Genomic DNA, 21140 nt, shown 5'->3' with positions numbered 1-21140 from the left:
TTTACGTAATTATCAATATGAGAATATTCCAGACAAATTTCCTGTAGAATTTCAATTGCTGAAGCTAGAAAACATTCAGTGAAGTTCTATACAGATGAATAGACTGATTCTAATGATTTTTAAGCACATAACTTACATGTAGGACACTAGTTTGATTGGAACCCTTCTTTGAATAAGACCACATAAAGAAAAAATATGGTAAAATTCAAATATGATGTAGAATGTATATTGGTTACGAGAATTCATACATGTATAAATTTCTACCAATTCTTAATATTTTATCTTAAGAAGACTAATTATATATAAGCTTATTTATCAAAATGCTTTATGTTCATGTGTATATGCATAAAGCTGATCGAAAGGAAATGCAGTTTAGATGTCATTAGCAATGATACAGTAACCCAGCATCACAGTAGACAAGATAAGACATGTATGTTAACATACTGCACCATAGACATGTTTCTTTACAAGCTGTGGCAAGTGTAGGATGGTGAGTTTATCTGCTGACAACCGACAAGGTTATTGGTTCTCTCCTTGCACTACGACTTCCTCCGCCAATAAAAACTACCTGCTGACAACCGACAAGGTTATTGGTTCTCTCCTTGCACTACGACTTCCTCCGCCAATAAAAACTACCTGCTGACAACCGACAAGGTTATTGGTTCTCTCCTTGCACTACGACTTCCTCCGCCAATTAAAACTACCTGCTGACAACCGACAAGGTTATTGGTTCTCTCCTTGCACTACGACTTCCTCCGCCAATAAAAACTACCTGCTGACAACCGACAAGGTTATTGGTTCTCTCCTTGCACTACGACTTCCTCCGCCAATAAAAACTACCTGCTGACAACCGACAAGGTTATTGGTTCTCTCCTTGCACTACGACTTCCTCCGCCAATAAAAACTACCTGCTGACAACCGACAAGGTTATTGGTTCTCTCCTTGCACTACGACTTCCTCCGCCAATAAAAACTACCTGCTGACAACCGACAAGGTTATTGGTTCTCTCCTTGCACTACGACTTCCTCCGCCAATAAAAACTACCTGCTGACAACCGACAAGGTTATTGGTTCTCTCCTTGCACTACGACTTCCTCCGCCAATTAAAACTACCTGCTGACAACCGACAAGGTTATTGGTTCTCTCCTTGCACTACGACTTCCTCCGCCAATAAAAACTACCTGCTGACAACCGACAAGGTTATTGGTTCTCTCCTTGCACTACGACTTCCTCCGCCAATAAAAACTACCTGCTGACAACCGACAAGGTTATTGGTTCTCTCCTTGCACTACGACTTCCTCCGCCAATAAAAACTACCTGCTGACAACCGACAAGGTTATTGGTTCTCTCCTTGCACTACGACTTCCTCCGCCAATAAAAACTACCTGCTGACAACCGACAAGGTTATTGGTTCTCTCCTTGCACTACGACTTCCTCCGCCAATTAAAACTACCTGCTGACAACCGACAAGGTTATTGGTTCTCTCCTTGCACTACGACTTCCTCCGCCAATAAAAACTACCTGCTGACAACCGACAAGGTTATTGGTTCTCTCCTTGCACTACGACTTCCTCCGCCAATAAAAACTACCTGCTGACAACCGACAAGGTTATTGGTTCTCTCCTTGCACTACGACTTCCTCCGCCAATAAAAACTACCTGCTGACAACCGACAAGGTTATTGGTTCTCTCCTTGCACTACGACTTCCTCCGCCAATAAAAACTACCTGCTGACAACCGACAAGGTTATTGGTTCTCTCCTTGCACTACGACTTCCTCCGCCAATAAAAACTACCTGCTGACAACCGACAAGGTTATTGGTTCTCTCCTTGCACTACGACTTCCTCCGCCAATAAAAACTACCTGCTGACAACCGACAAGGTTATTGGTTCTCTCCTTGCACTACGACTTCCTCCGCCAATAAAAACTACCTGCTGACAACCGACAAGGTTATTGGTTCTCTCCTTGCACTACGACTTCCTCCGCCAATAAAAACTACCTGCTGACAACCGACAAGGTTATTGGTTCTCTCCTTGCACTACGACTTCCTCCGCCAATAAAAACTACCTGCTGACAACCGACAAGGTTATTGGTTCTCTCCTTGCACTACGACTTCCTCCGCCAATAAAAACTACCTGCTGACAACCGACAAGGTTATTGGTTCTCTCCTTGCACTACGACTTCCTCCGCCAATAAAAACTACCTGCTGACAACCGACAAGGTTATTGGTTCTCTCCTTGCACTACGACTTCCTCCGCCAATAAAAACTACCTGCTGACAACCGACAAGGTTATTGGTTCTCTCCTTGCACTACGACTTCCTCCGCCAATAAAAACAAACCACCAGAAAACAGCTCAATGGTGTTCACTGTTGAGAGTGACTATATCATTAACACCAAGCAATCAATACATGCTTGAGAAAATGGGAATATATTAAACAACATGAATTGTTCATACACGTATACGTAGGTCTAAAATTTAATGAACAATGTTCATTGATAGGTAAAGTGACTTGTGGAAGGGATTATCCAAACAGAAAAGGAGATATGGTATGATTTCAAATGAGACAACTATCTAATAAAGATAAAATGACATAGATGTTTATAGTCTAGTTTTTTCGGAATATATAATAATAATGTTCTTAAAACTTGTAAACCTGAACCAAAGGGACAGAATTTGAACTATTCTAAAAATCTAATATGAGACATACAAAACATGTCTACCATTTGTGGAGGGGGGGCAATGTATTGAACTTCAATACTCAAAACCTTTTGTAAACATGAATTTAATGATGTGACGACTCATTACATTAAAACTGTAGTCCACAGAGAAAATATTTGAAACCCATATCATATGATAAAATAAGATAAGGGGTCTATGGGTACGCCTTAAAGACAGTTTAAAACCAACTTTTCATCAATAACTTTAAATGATTTTTTCAAAGTATAGCTATAGGTACAAATTTGAATCCATACATGTTAATCAACTATTAGACAGTTTGAAATATATCCAGTTTCTGACACAAGAACAAAAAGTGGTGACATGCAATACCAATACAGGAAATGAAATCTTAGACAATATTGTTTAGTGCCATCCAGAACAGGTTACATCGATATTCAACAATCAAATCATCGATGTTTTAAAAGGTTTTCATGGCTTTCCTATTACAAGCTTATATTTCCCAGCTATTTCTCTATATTTCTTTTGGGTGTTGATACATATAGATCTCCAAATGTCAAATCTGTAAGATTATTCCGCATTAACAGAACAGAATGTACACAAAATGTTGAATCTAAGGTTATTTAGGAGATAACTGTATTGTATTTGAAGCTCTGACGGCATCAATTTGGGATTTGATGGTCGCAAATTAAGTTTACTGGCAACGCGTTAGCGGAGAGAGTAAACAGGTATTAGCGACCATCAAATCCCCAATTGATGCCGTCCTAGCTTAAAATACAATATTGTTATCTCCATTCTAATGAATCTGACAGAAAACAACGTTAAAACATGTATTTAAAGTCTGTCATATGCCGTCTGTGCTTGCGTGCAAGTCCCATAGCATCAATTGTCAATTGATGCCATGTAAATAAGTGACATTATCCAATCAAAATGAACGTTACAAACTTTGTTGCATTAAAATTTTAAATTAAGTTCAAATAAATTGACAAAAGTAAAAATCTTGAAAACTGGTGCTGCCTGAAGCAAAATATTCAAATATTCAAACATACATGTATATTAAAATTCAAGTCTAAAATTCATTAGTGGAAACAAAACAAGAGAATCTGTAACAGACTAACCTTTATTTTGAGAAAGTTTACTTTAATATATGGTTTGCATGGTTTGGTCTGATCAAAATATTTCTCTACTTGTAGTTTAAATCATGTTTTTAATTATATTAACACACTACAATAAAAATACGAGTGAACCAACACCTGAAGTGGTGATTGTGCGGTAGGGTAAAAATGAGTGGATACCGCTAGGTATTCACAGTCATCTTGAAAATAAAGAATGTGTCGACACACTACAAATCAAATGACCTAAAGAAGGTCCACTACTGCCCAAAAAATACTATTTAGTGCTTTAAAATTCTGAACCAAATGTCAATGTCTAATAAATACATTGTATTTTGTAACCAGACATATTAAGTATAAGACTGACTGGCAGTATTCAAATTTCAAATAGTAAACTTACCACAAAACTCACAAGTATGAGATGTATGGTGCCTTGTCATCATTTCAAACCCCTCAAACAAACCCTTTGAAAATCATTGTGTATGCAAAATGTACAAAATATAACAATGGTATATAATATACTGTATGGATGACCCTTTATGTATTTTAAGCATATTAACAAAAACCTACATGAAATTGTACGTCATCTGACAAAAGTGTGAATTTCTAATGATGTCATTATCAAATACGTCAAGCTGTAAATGTATAATTCCTAACCTTTTAAAACCATTCTACTAAAATATAAAAGATGCCAAGTGGCAAAACAAAATTTAAGAAATTTGGAGAAACAACTTTGAAGTTTATACAATTTGTACATGTACATGTACTTTGTAATATGAAAGGACAGACAACACCAAAAGAAAAAGATAAACAATTGTAAAAAAAAATTCAAAGAGATTCATGCCTCAGCAACACAGTGTCTATCCTTTTTATATTAAATTGTGAAACAAATTGTTGAAGCATGAAATTTAGGTCAAACTGATCATGTTGTTCCCAAAATCATACGGAACAAAAGTGTATCAGAGTGACAGGAAACCAGATGTTTAACATTTATTTGCCGAAACACCATTTTTCAATCTTTCAAGAACCTTTACTCCTGAACGGTGAGAGTGAAAATCATCAATATTGAACTTGACCTCCATTTTGTCATCAATAACAATATATTATAAGTTGAACACCTTTAGTTTAAAGGTTCATTTGTTAAAGCATGAACACCACTGGAAACACCATTTTTCAATCTTTCAAGAACCATAACTCCTGAACAGTCAAACCGTCAATATTGAACAATTTGAACTCCAATCTTATATCAGTAACAACTTATTAAATTTAGTTGAATTGTTCATGAGTAAACACACAGAGACTGTTTGGTGGCTGCTGCCCAGTTGCCCACTCTATATACACAAATCAATAACCAATTTTTCCTTTGGAAATCCTGTTAAAAATTGAAGACAAGAAGATCCTTCATCTATTGTCCAAAGACATATAACTTATTCCGGCAAGGCTTAGAGTTTTACTGGCATATCTAAGATATACACATGTACATGTACATGTCATATATAAAATGTTCCAAATTAAATGGACATATAAATACAAATATATCAATATACAGTTATATAGATAAAGAAAAGCACCTGTGAAACAGATGTAACTATATACAATATCATAAACATTTATTCATTAAAATTAACACATTCAGTTCCATGCCCCAGAATTTTTACAATACATTTAAAAAGTACTGTATACATTAAAATGTGCAGCCTTACAATAACAGACATGAACATTAAATTTTAAAGTCAATTAGTGATATACTGATATAAAACTTCTGGATAATGATAATTAGGGGAACCTTAGTATTATTGATCTGATCTATTGTACATGTACTTTATAAACATGATAATGATGTTTAAATTAAATGTTGAATTTAAATAGGATTAGCAAGACTCAACTGCAGCACTTTGTTGTAATTATTTGTGTATACTTGATTTTCTTCTATGTTGTGAAAACTAAAAGACATGTTGTAGGATATTTACATCCTAGAAAAACATACACTTGAATAGCATACACATTTATATAATAGGAACAGCGTTTTATTGCTTTTTTATTTAAATTGGTTTTTTATTTATACATTGTTATACATTTCTTTGTTTTGGTAAATTATATGTATTAAGATTTACAAATGACACATTTTAGAAGAAATTATAATAATTTCATTCTATTAAGTACATCAAAAATTTTAATTAGCTCTCATGAATGTCAAGACAATGTAAATTCTTTGCAATGATACATTTGTTTTTATCTTGAAATAATAAATTTATCATAATTACCAGTCATTTCAACAACAAACAATCATGTTAAATCAATAAGGGCTATGATATGACCTGTGTTTGTCTATCAAAAGTAAATACTGGACCTCATAGTCATTTGACACTATCTATGGTCTAGGAAAACTGTGATTTTCAGCCCCTTTTAATAGCGAATTGTACATTGGGAACTGTAAGGAATAAGGTAATGTACAATGTATGCATCAGTTATAAATTACCAAACTATAGCTTGGAAACTATGCAGAATAAGTAGTAGTATAGCATGAAAATCTCAGGAATATTAACAAATAACAGAATGGTAAAACCCAAAATCGGAAAAATCTGAGCAGGGACTTTAATAGGGAATTAAAATGGAAGCATAAACAATGTCTTAGGGTAATAAATTTAAATGAAGAGTATTTTGTTATTTGCCCTGCAAGTAGTATCATTGGCACTTATACCAGATCTTCTTATTGGATGATTCACAATATTTGTGTACCTCCAGGGAAACAGCTGATTCTTGACCAAGCTCTTACATATATTAAGACAATGAACTAACGTACATGTACATTTTGTACCTAAAATATCTTGCATGTCTTACTAATTTTGATTAAATTTAGTCTTTGGAACCAAGGTCTTATACAGGTATCATAAAACTTACCATTATCAATAGCAAGAATAGTATTGACATGTTTACATTACACCTTATAGAAACTGGTCATAGATATTTATAAAGGGGCATACAAATGTTTTGTGAATGAGTGTTCAAATGACCTACCTTGTATATGCTGAATCTGGTCTCCTACTCGTACTGAAAATGTCTCTCCAGGATTAACATGAACATGAACAACATGCTGGTGGTTAGGGGGAGAACTACTGTTATTCTGTGGATCATGCGGACTTTCTCCTCTCGACAGCTGCTGTGGGGTGTTAGGTGAAATTTGACTGGGTGAGCTCCCTGGTTCATGATTATGCTGATGACTGTTACAATTTGGTGTTGATGGATCGACTTCAGGTGATGCAGACTCATGATTTATAACAGGGATAGAGGAAAATGTAATGGACGAACCCGCACCACCATTTTGAATGACACATGGTGTATCGCTGTTACTACTTGTTTCACTGTCTAGTCCATTCTTAAGAGATTCTACCGGACTGATATGTCCATTAGTTTTGGCATCAGAATTATTTTGGTTTGTGTTTACTTCAGGCATCTCTTTACCTTTCTCAGTACCATCATCCATTGTCTGTACTGGCATCAATCTATCAAATTCTGGAGAGAAAAAACAAATAATTATAAAACAATAGTGCACATTTTGCAATACCTTGCAATTAACAGGTTTACAGAACATAACATTTATGCAGAATGTCTTTATAATAAATGTTTTACTATAAATTTAATACTGTGGATTCATTTATTTTTCCACTGTATCTATTTTTGTGGATAGCTGAAAACTTGATTAAGTGGTTTTGCCAATCTCTGTATACAAAGCCTATTGAAAATAGGATATTTGTTGAACATTTGAATTCATATGGTTCTCCTGTACCCATGAAAATAGGTATCCAATGAAATTTAACGAATCCACAGTATCACAGAAAATTAATACATTGTATCCCCAATTTCAATGATCAATGATCAAGGTCAAATTAATCTTGCAAGAGGGACATGTATGCAATATTTTCTTACACTAAATGTAGTTGACCTATTGCTTACAGTATCTTAGAAAATATTGATTATATTAGTTTAGATTGTGGACAGCTGAAAAATACACTAGTGTGTTTTAAAGAAAAGTTAGATAACATCAGTTCCAGGCATAATTATGGAAAATTCAACTGTTCCAGATTAAAACTACAGACACACTCAACAGTTCCAGGCCCAGAGCATGACTATAGAAACATTCAACAGTTATAGAGCATTATTACTGACACGTTCCAACAGTTCCTGAGCATGATTATAGAACCATTCAACAGTTATAGAGCATTATTACTGACACACTCAACAGCTCCAGAGCATGATTACAGAAACATTCAAGTTATAGAGCATTATTACTGACACTTTCAACAGTTCCTGAGCATGATTATAGAACCATTCAACAGTTATAGAGCATTATTACTGACACACTCAACAGCTCCAGAGCATGATTACAGAAACATTCAACAGTTATAGAGCATTATTACCGACACATTCAACAAGGCCATAAAAAAGAATAGGTTTGTTTGCCCAAACCCTACCTACCCAGAAAAAAGCTGCCTACTCAAATTCTTTTGTTGTCCTGATTTGAGGAAGTTTTTTTTTAATCAGATAGGCATGAAGACTAATGAACATCCGTTACTTCAATTTCTTTAAAAAAAAAAAAAAAAAAAAAATGCCTACCTACCTACCCACTGTCTCAACTTTGGGTAAGGTTTGGGCAAACCAAAATATTTTTAATTGTGGCCCAATTCTATATAGCATGACTATAGAAACATTCAACAGTTATAGAGCATGATTACTGACACTTTCAACAGTTCCAGAGCATGATTATTGACACTTTCAACAGTTACATAGCATGATTATGGAACCATTCAGCAGTTCTAGAGCATAGTTACTGACATGTTCAACAAATCCAGAGCATGATTATAGAAACATTCAACAGTTCTAGTGCATTATTACTGACACTTTCAACAGTTCCAGAGCATGATTATAGAACCAATTAGCAGTTCTACAGCATGATTACTGACACTACATGTAATTATACATGTATAACATCATGCTTATTCTACTGATATCACTATGTTATGGAAAGCAAATTATTTTCCATGCTACGCGTACATGTTCATGTATACATTGTATATTAATATTATTGAGTAACAGTTATTCTTTCAAAAATTTCAACCTATCTATTTTAATGGAAAAATACAATGTTTGTAGGTACATGTACCATGATTTCATGTTTTAATGACTTAGACAGGAAATCCAGGAAAACAAATCATGCTTCAAAATATTATATTCTATATTATATTGTTTATGAAATGAATTACTGATCATCAAGTTGCAGGTGACCTAAAAATCACAATTTTCTATTGTAACACTAACTGCAAAACTGTGAACATCAAATATGGCCATTTATTCATAATATTAATATCATTGTTAAACTAATCCATTCATATAAATATTGTAAGTCAAATTTGGATGAATTAAAGAAAAGCCACGTCAGACATCACAAGAATGTGATAATTTCAATATTATTCGCTCATTCAGCTATATAAGGTTAGTAAAATCTTGATACATTTAATGAAAAAAAAGCCATATGAACGTCACAATATATGATAATTCAATATTATAAACTCATTGAACTATATAAATAACATATGTCATATTAAGATGAAAAAGAGCCATGTACATGTAAGTATAAGACAGACATCACTGTCAATATTGTACACTAGTTACCTTTTTTAGAACAAATCTATACATTTTATATCAATTCAAAATGCAATGCAGTGCAAGTTCAGTACACAAAATATGTTGTACTGTTTACTATGCATTAACTTGAATGAACATGAAATGTACATGTTTACTGTAGGTGTAGCTATTAGCATTTCTGATATAAACCACCAAACTTGAATACAAAAATTAACCAAGGTAATCAATAAATAAAATCAATTAAGCAATAACTAATTAATGATTCTTACCACATCTTTTGTCTATGTTAACAAGAATAGTGACAGTCACATGTCAACTGAAGTAAAATTTGCATGCCATTGTTAAGAATTTCAAGTGATAAATTATCCTTCATACCTTTGTATTCCTTACACAAACTAATAAAGATGTTTAATTTATATTGTATTAATAAGTACATAAAAAGTATATAAAAACACTGTAACAGGTCGTTTCTTTAATATACATTTAAGGAAAGAACAAAAAAAACTTTTATACAACATAAGGCTTTCATCATGACCGTATTGCCACACTGTACATGTACAAAAAAATGTCATACATTTGATTCGAGTTTATTTAATAAGAGATTAGATGAAATCTTGACCCTGTACCATGTGTACAGTATACCTGACGTTTTCAGGTGTAAATGAACATTCAATATTTTGCCTTTTATTTCTCTTTATACTAAACATGCATGACGAAAACAATGTACACAGCTGTTTCAGTGACGTCAATCAATAAGTGAAATTAGACAGGAATCAGAAGTCAATTCAACATTTTCTCCTTTTATGAATATATATTGAATATATACCAACATACATGTAAATATCTGCAAACAGCTTCAGGGGAGCTATTGCAGATTCAAAAGTTTAAATTGGTGCATTTTTTAATTGTGAGTTAACAAATTCTGATACATGTACATGTGGTTCCAGTGATAACATATAACACAACAAAGATAATAATCAGTGTTTACCCTACATATTTAAGTAGCCAACTGACAAGTAAATGGTAGGGTGGTATTGCTAGCAAAATTTTATTGATAAACTTTATAATAAACAAAAGAGTAGACAACTTAAGTAGTGAAGGCATTTTCAGCTACCGTCAAACCAAAGTTCAGATTTACTCAAGTTTGAAATACATGTATCATGTTTTGTCTACTTACATGTACCCAATCATGAACATGAAAGTGATCTTAACTAAAAGAAAATTGTAAAGTATAGTCCACAATGACTCTAACTTCTAGATTCTGAAAAATTTCTGAAAATGCACGTTTTCACAAATCTTATTACATGTAATTATAACTAGAACTTCTAAAAAGTAAAGTTACGGATACCGAACTAATCAGACTATAATTTAAAATTAAATATAACCAAGGTAAATTAAGAATGAAATGCTGGTCACAGTGACCTTATTTTTCTTGGATACTGGTGCAACCTATACAGGTAAATGCTCATATTATCTACAATGTATGCATGTACTGATATATAATGTACATGTATGAACTAGTCATTCCTAAGGCCGCAGGACATTTGACAAAGTCCAGTAAAATTTGGTTCAACTCATATCTGTAATAGCTTACTGGACCAAATGTCCAGTTCATTTCTGAAAGCCTTAGGAACCACTATTACTCAAAATTACTGCAATATGAACTCTGACATTAACAGTAACTTGGACCTAAACATAAACCAAAGTTATTGAACCTTGTAATCTACAGGTCACATGACCTTCTTCTTGAAACAGAAAGCCTGATGCCATGCTTCTTCTTCCAGTTAAAGAAGAGGAGTCCTCACAAACTGTTTCAAGTTCATTACAGTACAAATGTACCTATTAACAAAGTTATTGATCTACTTGTCATTCAAATAGAGCTATTAACACGGTGGCACACACATATATATCACATACAATGTATGATCAGCATACACAAAAATATTGAGTCCCAAGTTAAAAATGCAAAAACAAAACTCATGTTTAGAAGTTTTTTTTAATAACATGTAAATATATTTTGATTTACACAATATTTATTTATGCAAATTTATTACATTGGTTGCAATAAATTACATTGATTTCCCAGTTGAATAAAAACCGATAATTTCACATGTGAAATAAACGTGGTTATTTCACTCTCTGACGTCATACAACAATAGGTGTTGTCAAGACGTCGATAACGGCGGATCAAAACAAATTGTGAATGCGTAGAAAAAAGATATAGTTCCTTACATGTTTTACGTTAATTTCTTTGAAAAAAAGCCATTTGCCAATGTAATAAAAAGAATAACTAATCAAAGAATTTAAATATCGAAAAATATTCAACTCGTGACCGAACAACACTGATAATTAACTCATGCGCTACGCGCATTCGTGAATTAATGTATTGTTCAGTCACTCGTTGAATATTTTTCTCTGTTTAAATTCTTCGATTAGTTATTCTATAAGTATTACTTCAATTCATTTAAGTTATTTCAATATTTCCAAGGTTATCTTTTAAGAAGGGCAAAATAGACCCAAAAAGAGATACATTTGTATAAATGAATTTGATTTTTTTTAAATTGTATATTCTTTTTTCTTCTTTTTTCATATCAGTGGCAGTCCATTATCATTCATTTAATCCATGAAATAATCATGCTCCTACATTCAAATGTATGCAATGCACATGCAATATTTTAGAATTGTTTTAAAAAAAGAGGCAGGGAGTCACAACTCCTAGAGAAATCAAGGATGATACAAAAACAAAAGCAATTGGTCAATATTCTTATCATGTTCTAAAATATTTAAATTTTTTTTTCTTCTTTTTGCTGAATCAGCAAATGAACAAAAAATATAAAGTGGCATGCAGTATTTCCTTCTTAATCTCCGTTCTAAATATATTTTAACACTATTTTGAGAAGAGACATGTTGTCACGTTTTCAATTTTTATTTAATTTGTCACTGTTACATGTTCATGTTTGTATTGTTTATGCATGTCATATTTTTTTTCTTTTCAAGTTACAGTCTTATGTTTGTATTATAAACTTATATACTTCTTCTTCTTGTTTTACAATAACATGGTCCTCTGTCTCACATTCAGGTCAATGATTAAGATAGGATGTAAATGTAATTTTCAATCAATTAATATCAACACTAATAAAAGTTATCAAATACAATTACAACTTATTAGTCAAAAACAAAACAAAGGATTAATGGACACGTCTTATATATCTATGACACGAAATTCTGAAATGAATGATTGGTCAGAAAATGTTATGGATATTTGTCACATTAAACAGGCTAGAAATAATGTTAATGTTACATATAATTATAGAAACATTAATGATTATTAAACTATTTATATATCTTTTATAACTTATGTTATTTAATTAAACGTCAATGTGTATTTTCATAGAAAATGTGATGCGAGATTATTAGAAGGTGTGATGTGGGACCTTTTGGGACCATCAGAATGTGTGATGTTGGACCATGAGAAGGTGTGATGTGGGACCAGCCACAGGTGTGAATTGGAACCATCATAACATGTGATGTAGGACCATCAGAATATGTGATGTGGAACCATCAGAAAATACGATTTGGAACCATCAGAACATATGATGTGGGACCATCAGAACATGTGATGTGGGACCATTAGAAGGTGTGATGTGGGACCATCAAAACATGTGAAGTTTGACTATCAGACCATGTGATGTGGGACCATCAGAAAGTGTGATGTCAAACAATCAGAAAGTGTGATGGTGGACCATCAGAACATACAATGTAGGACCATCAGAAAGTGTGACGTTGGACCATCAGAAGGTGTGATGCGGGACCATTAGAAAGTGTGATGTGGAACCTGCCGAAGGTGTGATGTGGGACCTTCAAAATATGTGATGTCAGACAATCAGAACATGTGATGTGGGACCATCAGAACATGTGATGTGAGACCATTAGAAGATGTGAAGTGGAACCATCAGAAAATGTGATGGGTGACCAACAGAACATGTGATGTGGGACGATCAAAAGGTGTGATGTGGGACCATCAAAATATGTGATATGGGACCATCAGAAAATGTGATGTGAAACCACCAGAACATTCCACGTCTGCCCATCAGAACATGTGAGTGGGATCATCCGAACATGTGATGAGGCACTACAAATGTATCAAGACATGTGAGATTGGACCATCAGGATACATGATGAGGAACTTTCAGAAGGCGTGATGTGGGACCATTAGAACAGGTGATGTGGGATAGTCAGAAGGTGTGATGTGGGACCATGAGAAAATGTGATGTTAGACCATCAGAAGGTGTGGAGTGGGACCATTAGAACATGTGATGTTGGACCATGAAAAGGTGTGATGTGGGACCATTAGAACATCTGATGTGGGACAGTCAGAAGGTGTGATGTAGGATCATTAGAACATGTGACATGGGACCATTAAAAAATGTGACTTGGAACCATCAGAACATATGATGTGGGACCATCAGAACATGTGATGTGGGACAAATAAGACATGTGATGTGGGATCGGCAATCTGAACATGCAATTTGGGACAATCAGAACTAGCAATTTGGGACCTTCAGAACATGTGGTGTTGGACAACATTTGATACATGTACATATGATGTACCTACATTTATACCTACAAAATCATTAAATTTTTGGATCTGATCAAAATTTGTCAAAAACAAAAAAACATTTTGGTTCTAATGCTAGGCACACAGCTTTCCTAGGTAAAAGTGTTAAGATTGATACATATATGTACATGATGTAGAGGTGTTGTTATAATTAGGTTCCTGTTTAATATTATCTAGGTTTTTTTTTTAATTTGTTGGTTTATGGAAACACTGATTTTTCATGCTACTCTAGTCTCTTCCAATTTCATTATCTCTGAAATATAAATTTATCTATCTCCATTGAAGCATATGCATTATAGGAATTTAAGTCAAAAGCATTATACAATAAGTTAGTTTTAGTTTTAAGGCTTATTCTGCAGGGCTTTCCATTGAAGCCGGTAGCCGGCGGAAATCCGCCGTTTACGGTGACTTCAAGTGCCGGCTACTTCACTGCCAAAAATATAAATTCAAAAAGAAAAAAATATCTTTTTCAAATGTTTACAGGCAGCCGAGAGACGTATATTGTCGCAAAGTCGCGGTCACGATACACAAGGATGAAAAGTCAATGTTTACCTTGGGCTAAATATAGTTCACATGAATTCAGGTCACTGATTGGTTGTCTATTTAAAGTCAGAATGCATCGTTTCTTTTCAAAGATAACAAGAGAGAGACGTTCCGGTGGTCATTTAACGATAACAATAGAGATGTTCTGATGGTCATTAACTCGTTGGCTTTTTTTGGCTTTTAAAACGTGAAGACAATCAGATAGGATGACAATCTTATGTTATGGAATAATATTAGTCAAATTAAAGAAAGTGTAGTAGATCATATTGTTCAGAATCTGGAAAACAGTATCTTTTGAAGTTCATTTTTCAAAGCCCACGTGGTATTCAGAAAATCAAGGTCAAAAACGAAAGTAGAATATTGTCGACTCGACTTCAAATAAATAACATTTCCAAATGATTTATGTATCCGACTTATTGAACAGTTTACAAAAAAAAGAGAAAATCAGGATATATCAATTTTCTGTCAATGCTTGAGAAATAATTGTATGATTTAAATACGCATAACAGTCTTTAGAGAGAAAAGGGGGGTCATTTGTATACAAATGCACGTAGTTATGCAAAATAAATGATCGATCAAGATTTCTAACAAACCGGATGATTATTTAATTAAACTCCTTTAAAAGTAAATGAATTTTAAGCATACAAGGTAATGAAAATAAAAAACAGACATAAAAAAAATGAAATTTCTTTGAGTTTTTTTTTTCTTTCTTTAATTTCATACATAAAAAATGGTCATTTGAAAGAATAAATTAGGTGCCAGGAGATTGCGAGAATGCAGGATTTTGTTTTATTTATGCCAGAGCTTCTGGGGGCCTTGAGCGGCCCCCAGACCCCCTGCCGTAAGGCACCAAGCTTACAGCTTGGTGGGCATCCGGCTTCGCCGAACGCATGTTATAGCCGCTTATAATTTTAATTCAGCCTTCTACTTCCATTTCAATGGAAAGCCCTGAATTCTGTAAGATTTTCTTTAACACCATTCTTTAAGGAAAAAGCTGTTTTATCCTCATATATGAAATGAACCCGTCCAAACAGGAAAGATGGTTTATAAAAATTAACAAAATAATTTGGGAATATTTGTAAGAAAAAAAAATCAATTTAGATATCAAACCAGATGGGAAAAGCATATTTTTTTTTATTTTCCTTCATTATGAAAAAAAAAATAATCATTTATTTCCTGTTTGTAAATACACAAACCCCTGATTATTTGTTTAACTTAAATGATGATGACCTGCAGCATTCTATGTATGTATGTATGTATGTATGTATGTACTTGTAGAACCCTTCGAGAGCTGCGAGGGTACAGTGGAATCCATGTACATTCCCTATCGGAATTAATGGAGATGTGTCACTAACGTATTTACAATGGTTAATATGTACAAGGACCATCCCCACCCCATCAACAAGGAGTTTTAGGACACCGGCAGGGTCTGTTATTATGATGGAGGAAGTTAAAGTACTCTGAGAAAACCACCGGGCAGCTCAGCGGGAACAGACAAACCGAAGAGATATCAGGAGATTGATCTCCATGTCAAAGTCGGGAACAACTTTGACCAACGGAGGCCCCCATAGTACCCATGCTAGTTTAAACTCCGGTCTGGGTACCAGAGATTTGTGTGAGAGGGTGAAAATCACCCTTCTGATGTACTGACATGTTTAGCACCCCGAGTGAGGATTGATCTCAGGACCTTCAGCACTGTAGAAATCAGTCTTAACCACTACACCACGAACTCATATACATATACTATGTTTAAAAGAGCACAGAAAAAAATAACCTAATTTTTTTAAGAATGAAAAGAAACAGGAGATCACAAACATTAGAATAATGTTATAGTATTATTAATTTCTTGAAAAATATTTTGATTAATCTTTTGCAACCCAATTTTTTCAGTAAAAAAAAATATAAACCAACGGCAACCTGGTCTTAGGAGTGGAATCAGAATAACTTTTCCTTGCCAGACATATGCCATTTATTTAAATACATGTATCATCAAGTGTTTTTTTTTAAATATATATATGTGTGACTTTCATAGACATTATCATACAAGATTTAAGTTAAGTATTAAATGGTAATAAACATATTTGTATTTATTATTTTCACCATTCTTATCTTAAAATTTGTCACATATGCAATATATACAATGTAGACATATGATAGACAATAAAATTAATTTCAACAAACCTGCTCCTTTTGTCATTTCAACATTTTTTTCCACCAATAAATTTACACGTTATTCTATATCCCTTTAACAAACTATTTGATCAAATTATCATACATCTTACAACTATATTCACCCACACATTTGCTTTAAATGACAGTCCTTTATAATTAATTATAATCAATATAATTTATCAATAAAATTGGTTAAATATATCGTATATGGTTTATAAAATTGTTTGCAAACTTTAAAAATATGCTTTTCAAGTGAAAATCTCATAGTCATTTGTAAAAATAAAGTTAATTAGGCAAATTTGTACAAACTCTAAAAACATATGTTGTTTACAATCACGTCTGTGCTCGAGGGTAGTCCTTTTTATCAGCAGTATGACTTGCCCCATTTAAGCTATATAGCAATCAACCCTTACCATAAATTCGTGGATTGTATCATCGTGTTACAACAAAGTTGTGCAATGTGTTTTACAACAAGCATTATATTACTTTGAATTAATACTTTTTAGGTCTACGTGTCAGCATATTGCATTTTTGCACTTAAAATCTGCAGAAGACTTTTGCTGAAAGCGGGAATTACGACGGAAGACATGTCTCAGTTGCAAAAATATTTCAACTGAAAGTTGGGAGTGTTACAGGGTAAAATTCATTGAATGTCGTACATATTCGACGATTATTAGGGATGAGGATCATTACCTGCTCATCTATAGCGCCATTTTGAATATGATTTTAGGATGTGCTGCTGTGCATTGTGGGAATGTTCTTTTGACATTTATCCGGAACGCGTTATACTTTTTCGTTAGATTCAAGGTAAAATTTGAAGTAAATAACATTGCGAACGGAACATGCGTTGTTTACTGTAAACAAACTGACAAAACCACATGCAGAAATGTTATTAATAACTTCATACTGTTTTGACGTACACAATAAAAAATATTGTCACGAAGGTTAGAACCTGTGCGCATAGAATTAATTTTTATTAAGAAGCTCAATTTCAAGGAATATAAGGTTAAGTTGAGATTATATTCCGTATGTGTGTTTCAGTCTCCAAAGATGCTGAATGAAAAAGGGATTTCGAATAAAATATGGAAATTTAGGTTTGTTCTTATTTTAAATATGTGGGTTTTAAATCCAAACTTGTTAAAATTTGTTCATCAAACGAGATGTTATTTTTAATATTGACTTGATTATACATAAGAAAGTCGGATGGATGTGTTTGAGTTTTGATTTTGTCATGGGGACTTTCCGTCTTGTACTTTCTTCCGTCGGAGTTCAGTATTTTTATGATTTTACTTATTTTATTTTTTGTAATAGAACAAGGACAAAATGTGCCCATTATTATATTATAAAGTGGGAAAATTAGGAACGAAATAAAATATTAAGAATTAGAGAAAATGGACAAAATAAATAAAGAATATAGAATGATGGACAAAATGAGTAAATGAAGAATAGAGGAATCTATATTATGAAAGATAATTAAAGGAATAACTAACTTTGGAAATCGAGATGTTCCAATTCTATAGTGGCCGGCTAAAGCGGCCATTTCGCGTTTTTGCGTTTTCGTATTTTGATAGGCCGTATACGCGTAATTGCGAAGTCGAAAAAACTAGAAAGGCGAATTCGAAAACGCGAATATGTGAAGTCAAAAACATGAAAACGCCAAGCTGAAAACGCGAAATCGCGAAATATTTATTCTCTCCGATTTCGCGTTTTCGCCGGACTTCGCGTTCGCATTTCTCGACTTCGCGGCGATTTCGCGTCAGTTTCGCTTAAAAATTCTTCCAAAAGATAATGCAAGCTTTTTGATTAAGAAACAATATGAAAAAGAATTAACAGAAACTGCGTTTTCGACTTCGCGTTGTCGACTTTGCGATTTCGCGTTTTCGCCATATACAATATGCATTAGCCCGTCCTCATCTTGAATATGCTAGTAGTGTATGGAACCCCCACAAAAAGAAAGATATAGAGACAATTGAAAATGTCCAACGTAGAGCAACAAAAATGTTACCCAACCTTAGAGATTTGTCATACGAAGAGCGCTTAAAAATTCTGAAAATTCCAACTTTAAAATTTAGAAGGCTAAGAGGCGACATGATAGAAACATACAAGATAACTACAGGTGTATATGACTCAAAAGTGACAGAAGGTCTATTTACTCGTAATACCAGCTCGACAACAAGAGGCAACTCTATGAAATTGGTAAAATATAGAAGCAGACTAGACATTAGAAAATACTACTTTACTAACAGAGTAGTGGAAGTATGGAACAGCCTACCAGACATCGCAGTGACCGCAAAGAATGTTAAGATTTTTGGAAATCGCCTAGACAAGCATTGGAAAGAACACCCAATGATTTATAACTTTGACACTGAATACACCTATAACACCGGAAGTAGCACAAGTGTAGTTAGTGACGATGAACCAGAGCCAAATATAGAGGAGCAAACTGATCTCCTGCGTTTGGAAACACTTAGGTAGACACTTAGGTAGAAAGGTGAAAACGCAAAATTACTTTAACTGGCCACCATACAATTCAGACCCTCTTCACGTGATGGTGAATATAAAAAGGTACAATTGTCTCATTTGCATTCATACCACATCTTCTTGCAAGTTTAGATTATATATAACTCATCAGATCGGTTCCAAAAAACTGACTTATTAAAATTTAAAACACCATAGACAAGAAGTACAGATCAGAGAGTAGTACCATTTACTGAAAGCTATTCCAAAGTCAATAACAGTTAATACCACTCCCCCCCCCCCCCCCCCCCCCAAAAAAAAAGACTAAAATATCAATCAGTACTCATCCATCTTCATAATATAAATATAATAATTGACAGCTTGAACTAATGTCACAAATTGACCACGTTACCCTTTTTATCCAAAGAGCGAAAGCTCGCTCAGGTGTGTGAACACATAACACTTGGATATTACAAAAATAACAAATGACGCAAACTCTTATAGCTGACTATGCGGTATGGGCTTTGCTCATTGTTGAAGGCCGTACGGTGACCTATAGTTGTTAATTTGTGTGTCATTGATTTGGTCTCTTGTGGAGAGTTGTCTCATTGGCAATCATACCACATCTTTTTTTTTTTATATATCAGTTGAGTTGTATCATAGGTTAGTATCCTTTACTTCATTTTCAAAAGAATATATGCTGTCGGTTCAATAAGATTATAGATGCCATCGGAAATTTTAATGCGAAAGATTCTATCAGCAAGCTCAACGTGATAGATGTATCGGCAAGTTAAATAAAATATATTCTAGCGACAAGTTTAATGAAAAACATGCTTTCGACAAGTCGAACGGGCATGTTCACATATGTTATCGACAATTTCAGTTCTAACGAAAATTTCATAGATGCTATTGGCTAGTTCAATTTGAAAGATACAATCGACAAGTCACAAGTTCACTGGAATATATGCTTTAGGTGGGTTCGATTGGATAGATGATCGGAAGGTTCACTTGTTTAGATGCTATAGTTTTGAAACTTCAATGTGATAAATGCTATCGGCCAGTTCAATGTGATGGATGTTATTGGCTAGTTCAATAGGATAGCTGCTATCGACAAGTTCAATGGGATAGATGCAATCGGAAAGTTCCAAATAGAAGAACATGAACATAAAAGTGAATGCTGACTTTTTGTTCTTATTAAAAATTCCCTCCGTGAAACCGGACTCAAATAAAAAGAAAAATAAGTGGCCGAGAAGAGCACAGTTATAATAGATAATCAAGTTCGGAACGAGGAATACTTCAGAAAAAAGATTTTACAGTTAAATCTTTGTTGAATGATGAGGTTAACCATGATTGTATTTCCTTTTGATATATGTTTGAGTATCCACAACAGTTACATATTCACAATGACCTTTCTTAAACAAGATTTGAATTGCTGTTATTAATGTAAGTGACACATATTAAGGCATGAAAGAGACACCAACAGTTATGTAGCACTACAAAGTGCATCGGAATTGAAAAGAACTATAGGAAGGCCAAAAACTACATGGAGAACAACAACAGATGGAGAAAAGAACCAACAAGGATGGACAAGTTGGAACGTGGCTAGAACAGCGGCAACAGATAGAAAAGGGTGGAATATAGCAATGTGGAGGCCTAATGTGACTTCTGGCGCGTAGAGAATTAGGACTTTGAAAGAGGAATTGCTGAGCATTTGAATTTTGAAAAGACTGTGCAGAAAAAAATTCCTTTCCATTTTTTCTTCTTCGACTATATGTCTTAAATGATTAAGTATCCTGTAAGTAACAACTTCTAATATTATAACACTTTCGTGTCTATTGTGAAATTTTTGAAAGCACGATTACCCTCTTTATTTTCGGGGTTGGAGTCGTAATATTACTTAGGTTTTTCAGTTTTGTCCGA

General features: G+C 33.8%; 1 protein-coding gene across 4 annotated transcripts in view; it reads right to left on the bottom strand.

The window, feature by feature from the left end:
- LOC139517757 (fibronectin type-III domain-containing protein 3A-like) overlaps window positions 1-17527 on the bottom strand; it is a 92966-nt gene extending 75439 nt beyond the window's left edge. Inside the window, exons 1-2 of one of the 4 annotated variants that reach the window (XM_071309138.1) lie at window positions 17457-17527; window positions 6806-7300 (exon numbers count right to left, since the gene is read on the bottom strand). In XM_071309138.1, coding sequence (XP_071165239.1) covers window positions 6806-7286 — 481 coding nt within the window. In that variant the 5' untranslated portion in view covers window positions 7287-7300; window positions 17457-17527. Of the gene's footprint in view, window positions 1-6805; window positions 7301-9699; window positions 9837-17456 lie in introns of those variants that run through there. The other 3 variants (XM_071309136.1, XM_071309137.1, XM_071309140.1) reach the window with 3 other exon arrangements.
- Between the last annotated feature and the right edge of the window lie 3613 nt (window positions 17528-21140).

This window comes from Mytilus edulis, chromosome 3 (genome assembly GCF_963676685.1).
Source record: "Mytilus edulis chromosome 3, xbMytEdul2.2, whole genome shotgun sequence".
NCBI lineage: Eukaryota > Metazoa > Mollusca > Bivalvia > Mytilida > Mytilidae > Mytilus > Mytilus edulis.
This window is presented reverse-complemented; position numbering and strand designations above follow the sequence as displayed.